Source organism: Solea solea, chromosome 13 (genome assembly GCF_958295425.1).
Source record: "Solea solea chromosome 13, fSolSol10.1, whole genome shotgun sequence".
Taxonomy (NCBI): Eukaryota; Metazoa; Chordata; class Actinopteri; order Pleuronectiformes; family Soleidae; genus Solea; species Solea solea.
Genome location: NC_081146.1, coordinates 25,613,414 through 25,620,543, shown reverse-complemented (window position 1 = coordinate 25,620,543; position 7,130 = coordinate 25,613,414). Strand labels below are relative to the sequence as shown.

At 42.6% G+C, this 7,130-nt stretch overlaps 1 protein-coding gene across 1 annotated transcript; it reads right to left on the bottom strand.

Annotated features, from left to right (window-relative positions):
* Nucleotides 1-465: 465 nt before the first annotated feature.
* Nucleotides 466-6,885, bottom strand: LOC131471250 (zinc transporter ZIP1-like). Its single transcript, XM_058647710.1, has 4 exons — nt 6,740-6,885; nt 4,767-5,025; nt 4,349-4,479; nt 466-2,511 (listed from the first exon to the last, which is right to left on the bottom strand). Exons 2-4 carry the CDS (start codon nt 4,945-4,947, stop codon nt 1,834-1,836), a joined length of 990 nt encoding a protein of 329 aa, XP_058503693.1. The 5' UTR covers nt 4,948-5,025; nt 6,740-6,885; the 3' UTR covers nt 466-1,833.
* Nucleotides 6,886-7,130: the final 245 nt, after the last annotated feature.

Here is a 7,130-nt window from a genome sequence, read left to right as displayed (position 1 = left end):
ATAAATTAATTTAATTAATGAAATTGACAGTTCTGTGGACTGTGTATTTGAATTGGTTTTTTTTGTTGTTGTTTTTTTATTGAAATAGAGCATATGCTGCTTGTCTTGAGTAATGTCGGTGGAAATACAAAAAAAAGAAAACTTGAATTAAAACTGATATTTAAAAAAAAATTAAAATAGTTACATAAAACACTAACATTTCCAAAAATGAGGTGTCTCCTGTTTGTCTAGGATTAAAAAATCGGATTTGGAGAGGTCACATGACAGGGAAGCTATTCAATATCTAATATTGTATTAATATTCATATAAAATATGAGCAGTTTCTTACAATTTCCAACTGTCCAGCAGAATATAAAACATTATTATTTAATCAACATTAATAATTATTATTATCTTATCTGATGAAATGGAGGAATTAAAAAGAAAATAATTTAATTTACAAAAAATGGAAAATCTGAGTCACTGTGCAATATAAAAACAATTTTCTGTTTAATTCTTTCATGTCTTTCATGTTGTTTCACAAAAACAAATATTACACCTCACACATTCAGCTCTCTGGTCCTTTGGTGACAGAATTACAAAAATACACATTTATCAGTGGTTTAAAAACCACACGTTAATGTCATCACACACAAAAAAAGATGATTTCATAAAGAATATTGTCTGCACTCCTTTGGCATCATTGAAATTAAATTAATCAAAGGTCGCTGAAATATATATATATATATATTTCTTTTTCCCTTTAAAAATAAAAACGTGTGAATTTTAAGGCTGGAAGTTTTTTAGAAACTGAAACTATCAAATTCAGTTTTTTTTTGGTTACAGTTTGGTTTCATTTCCACAAAAAAAACCTTTTTGATCCAGTTAGTGTATATATTTGAGTCATTCAGTCAAGAAACAAACAAATGATATCTCATCACGACTGAAATCGGACTTTAAAAATAGTAAAAATGAAAATGTATTAAATCCGATTTCCCAAAGTCGGACTAACACAGACCTGGGTTCTCTGCCTCACCCCCACGGCTAATACCCGGAATTAATAGAAGAAAACAGAGACCAAAGAAAATTGAAATAATAATTTGCGAAATCCAGGCCGATAAATTTGCTGGACTTACGAGGACAGCTAAAATAATTAGAATCTTTCGCGGAGATTAGGAAGTCTCTGAATTGTGATCGTCATGCTCACAACTAGCAGCATGCTAATGCTGCGTTCCATTTACATCGGAAAATGCATTTACGACTCGTTTTCATTTACGAAAAAAAAAAAGAAAAAAAGGGTGGAACCAATCACAAACTACTGACGCGGTGCACTAGAGGCGGGTTTAGCGGGATGGCGACAGAGAAGCGATTACTAGCAGCATTTGTATACGTCCAACATGGCTGATTCCACTTTTAAGCTCACCAGTAAAAAGCCATGAGACACCATTACTGCCACGTGCATACGTCGTCTGGCTCATTGCTCTGAGTGGTTGCAGGTTTTCCCAATTGCGTAGAGAAGCATATTGATCTATGTCCATTGGTCACACCTCTTGAAAGCATGGGGTGACTCATTCGGGTGTTTTTACCAAATTTTACCTTACCATTTGGCTTTTCCGCTCTTTTATTTGACGTACGTGTTTTTGATATGCAATCTGGTATCGGATTGATAATGAACATCGTATTTGGCTGAATTGAACAGTGTGTTTGTGAATGTAACTGGATTTTGGTTTCTGTACCTCGGGCCTCATGAAGCAGACTGAGGTTTGTTGCCTTGTTTCTATAAAAACGTAGCATCAGGGAGACAAGACTGTCGTCAAATGCGCAAACTCTTGCCGATTCTCTGCGTTGCCATGGCTACAGTTTGATGAAGAGCACAGCGGTCACCACAGCGAAGCCCAGCAGCAGCATGGCCACCTTGGGTATGCGGTGCCTGGGCGAGCTGAGCTCGTGAGGCAGGATCTCCATGAAGGTGATGTAGATGAAGGTTCCTGTGGCCAGTCCCTCCAGTGTGGAGCGAGCCAGCTGGTGCTGAGGGTGCGCCCTGGTGTCTGTGAGGCCGATGCCCAGGCCGATGCCCAGAGGAGACATGACGGCGAACAGCAGAAGACAGCCGGCCACCACAGACCGCCTCAGACGGCTCTGGGACAGCTTCAAGGCCAGACTGAAGGAGATGATGCTCTTGTGGATTATCAGCGCCAGGCAGATCTCCAGAACCTCTTTCCCCTCCTCCTGCAGCCCCACCGCCAACCCCTCGAACACGGAGTGCAGAGAGAGCGAGAAGACCAGGATGAAGGCGCGGAGGGCCGACTGAGAGCTGAAGTCCACGTGGAAGTGGCCACCTTCACTGTCCTCGGATCCTCGACGGTGGTGATGGTTTCGGTCGCTTGCCTGGACACTGGAGTCCACCAGCAGAGACCGACGCTCCTCCACATGTGACGATGACTGGTCCTTGAAGGCCAGGATGATCTGCTCCAGGACCAGGACCAGGAAGAAGCCCATGGCCACGATGAACTCGGGCAGAGGGAACTGGAGCTGTGAGGAAAGACAAGCTCAAATTTAATATGCAGTGTGTCATTTTTGGTGATTATATTCTCCACCAAGGGGGTTGTGTTTTCCTTCAGTAAATTGTCCTGCTGTTTGCAACTTCCTGTCGACAGTTTTTGACAGATCAATCTGAATTGTTTGTGATGGGTAGGTGATCACCCAGGTATGTTCCCATTCAATTTTGGTAAGAATCTACAATGTGTCAAAACTTGGGTCTATGCTGGATCAAATAGTCTACCGTCTAATCTGGATTTGATCCAGATTACAGATGCGATAACATGGTTCAGTCCCATTGAACAAGTTCAGGTGTGTATTTCTCAGCGACATCTTAATAGATCAGGATGCAGCGCGGGAATATGGAGCTGATAAGAGTTCGTCAACACTGTGAACTCATTAGACAATGGTTTCATGACTTTAATGAGCTTTAATTGTGAGTTTTCAGACAGGAAACTGAAGGTGGGAGTCTCGCCCACCACCTTTTTTAATGAATCACTAACAAACGCAATGAATACAACATCTTAATGTCACACTACACTGAACCTTTTAAGCCTTTTTTGATCTGCTGCCAGTCGACGCAGGATGTCAAACAACTGACGAGTGGAAAACAGAGGATGTGGATAAGATTGACATCAGAGATAAAGATGAAACATCCGGTCACAGTGTTCAGCTTTTAAAGGTTTTTAAAAATCCAGATCCAGTCGTTTCAGACCACATTCTGTGCTGGTCTGAAGCAGAAGAACCTGAGGCTGAAGGCAGTTGCATGCGTCGACCACAGAGGCTTCATCGAGATAAGACAGACTGGACTGGACTTCCGGGGATTTCCCTGTTACGTCACATACCTTTTTTTTTCTTTTTTTAAATCAAGTTTCTAAACACCTTCATTATTATCATGTGCCTCGTAAAAATGTGTCGTTGTTCTTACGATTATCTCCTTTCAAAATGTGTGAACTGAGTCCTGGGGTAGATCTGATCTGGTATGGTACGGTATGGTATGATCTGATCTGGTGTGGCCTGGCCTGGTCAGAGCTGGTCTAATCTTGTCTAGCCTGGCCTGGTCCTGTCTGATTCAGTCTGGTTTGCTCTAGTGTGGTCTGGAAGGGTCTAACCTGGTTTGGTCTGGCTTAATCATGTCTAATTGGGCCTTATCTCATCTGGTCTGGTTTGGTTTAGTCGGTCTGGTCTGGCCTAATCGGGTCTGGTTGGATGGAAGCTGATCTAGTTTGCTCTGGTTTGGTCTGGCCTCATCGTGTCTAATTGAGCCTGATCTCATCTGGTTTGGTCTAGTTTGGTCAGGTCTGTTTGAATATGGTTTGCTCTAGTCTGGTCTGGAAGGGTCTGATCTGGTTTGGCCTGGCCTAATCAAGTCTATCTGGCCTGGTCTCATCTGGTTTGGTTTAGTTGGTCTGGTCTGGCCTAATCTGGTTTGGTTTAGTCGGTTTGGTCTGGCCTAATTAGGTCTGGTTGGATGGGATCTGATCTGGTTTGGGCTGGCCTAATCATGTCTAATTGGGCCTGATCTCATCTGGTCAGGTCTGGTCAAGCTGGTTTGCTCTAGTCCAGTCTGGAAGGATCTGATCTGGTTTGGTCTGGCCTAATCAAGTCTATCTGGCCTGGTCTCATCTGGATTGGTTTAGTCAGTCTGGTCTGGCCTTAGTCAGGTCCGGTCTGGTTTGGTCTGTTCGAAACTGGTTTGCTCTGGTCTGGTTTGGCCAAATCTCATCTAATTGGACTTGATCTCATCTGGTCTAGTTTGCTCTGGTCTGGTTTGGCCTGGCCTAATCAGGTCTGGTTGAATCTGGTCTAATCTGGTTAGATGTGGTCTTACTGTGATCCCTGCGTTGTTGAAGGCCTCGTCGATGGCCTGCAGGTAGTCCGGCAGCAGGTCCAGCAGGCAAGTGGCAAAGAAAACTCCGCCAGCGAAACAGCTGATCAGACTGAGCAGTCGACGTCGCAGATCTGCGACAAACCACACGAGAATTAAAGCAGAGGGACAAAAGGTCGAGATCTTATTGGTCAAGTTTAACAGTGGGGGGTGGAGCCAGAAAAGTGCCATCATCCCACTCCCTCCGGTCAGCCCTACGGTCAACACCACAGCTGCCATCATATCTTCTGTGATGTAAATGCTTGTTGTAACTTTGGCTACATGTTTTTGTAAAAAACAAAAACACTCAACTTTACTTTCTTGTGTCTTTGGACAAATATTTGGTTTTGTCCTCAAACGTCGATCTTCTCCTCTGACTCACCTGGGTCCACGCTGCAGCGCCCCGACCCCCGAACGATGCAGAGCGGGGCGAACCCAAACAGCAGTGTGACGGACAGCAGCACCGCCAGTGCTCCCAGTTTGACCTCCAGGGTCGGGACGTTGGCCGGGTCGACCCGCAGCGCCGCAGTCTTCCCAGGAGACAGGAGGACAGAGGACGCCATCTTTGATTCCAGTGTCTCTGCACCTGCTCTGTTTGTCAGGCCGTGGGTGGAGCGAGTCTCAAAGTCCTGCCATCGAGTCTGTCAGACAGAAAAGGTAGTTAGGAAAGGAAGGTAGGTAAGGAATAAGGGTAGACAGGTAGGTCAGAAAGGTAGATAGGTGACACAGGAAGGAAGGTAGCTAGTTCGGTAGGAACAGTATGTAGATAAGGACAGTAGGAAAGTAGGTTAGTAGGTAGGTAATTAAGAAGGGTAGGAAGGTAGGTAAGGAAGGCAGGTAGGTAGCTCAGTTGATGGTAGGTAGGTAGATAGGTAAGAACTGAAGATAGGTAAGGAGTGTTCTGTAGGTAGGTAGGTAGGAAGGTAGGTAGGAAAGGATGGCAGGTAGCTGGGTAGGTTAGTAAGTAGGTAGTTAAGAACGTAGGTAAGTACGGAAGACTGGGAGGTGTGTAGGTAGTTAAGGTCAGTGTGTAGTAAGGATAGGAAGGTAGGTAGGTAGATCGGTAAGAACAGTAGGTAGGTAATGAGTCTTCTTTAGGTTGGTAGATAAATATGATAATTAGGTGGGTAGGTTAATAGCTAAGTAGTTAAGAACGGTAGGTAGGTAAGGAAGGCACGTAGGTAGATAAGAGCAGTAGGTAGGTAGATAAGGATGGTGGGTAGGTTAGTAGGTAAGTACAGAAAGCAGGGAGGTGGGTAGATAGTTGAGGTCGGTATGTAAGTGGCTAGGTAGGTAGATTGGTAATAACAGTAGGTAGGTAAGGATGGTATGTGGGAAAGAAAGCAGACAAACATCTATCTAGAGCTGCAACTAACGATTATTTTCATAATCGATTAATCTGTTGATTATTTTCTCGATTTATCGGTTGGTCCATAAAATAGCAGAAAACCTTAAAAATGTTGATCGGTGTTCGTCAAACCTGGAAATTATGCAGTTTTAATCAATCTTTAATTTTCTGACATTTATCACGATAATTAGCACCATGTTATTTATTCACACTAACCGTTTTGCTCACATCATGCCTGCGTCAATAAAGTTAATTTACTCATAAACCCAGAGAATAAAGCTCAGGGAACAGAGTTCAGTTCCATCACACTGTCAATCATGTGCACTTTATAGGTCTGCTGCTCCATGAAAACACTGACTTCATCATATTCTGCTTTTTACAACAGACGTGTGAAAAAAAAGACATGGAAACAAGACAAAAAAAAACAGATTTTAGCCACAGATTATTAAGTCTATGATGACCTGCAGCTGTCTTTGCTCATTTATCTTATCTAGTGCAGTTTCTACCTGGAAACCAAGTTCGCTCCCCGGCACCAAACTCCATAGAGAAAACCAACAAATTTAACATCACGGCTCACAGGAGTCGTTGATCCACTGCTGCCTCTGTCAGTAAATTCAAACGTATTATTTTGTCAATTCGGTGTTTGAAATCCTTGGTTCAGGTTTAACCCATTGACATAAACTGACCACACGAGGCAGCAGCAGCCCAGCAGCTCCTGTGTCCCAGTGGGCTAAAAACAGGGGTTTTCTCTATGGACTTTGGTAGCGAGGGGATTACAAAGCAAACTTTACTTTCCAAAGTCAGCATACGTGAAACAACCAAGTTAAAAACCAATTTTTTTTGTTTGTAATTGAATTATAATCATTTGACAGTTGTATTATCATTGTTTGTTAATATTTTACTAGTTGTACCTTCAGTCAGACTGTGTCAACAACAACAGGCTGCGTACGAACTTTAGTTTAAGAGTCATCTGATCCTTAAAAAAAATACTTTTCTACTTTTCTTACCTTCAGGTGATCACATTAAAGTCCAGATGATCACGTTAAAATCCAGATGATCACATTAAAGTAAAGTAAAGTAGAATTCTCCACTGTTTAAAGGCATAACACGGTTCTTTTCTTCTCGCTGACTTTCCACACTTTAGTCCGGGAAGTGCCTGGTGACTCAGTTCCCATCAGCTGATCCCGCGTCAAGCTGTTGAAGCAGAGACACGGCAACACGGAACACTTCCTGTTTTCAAAATAAAAGCTTCAATTTAAAATATATATATTTATTTGGGAATATTTAGTATCATTACTATATTTATAATGTATTAATATTTTTTGGCTCATTTTTTTTAGATGATTTATCGTTTCTAATTTTATGTGGATCTTATCTTTTATTTTATTTTTTTACACT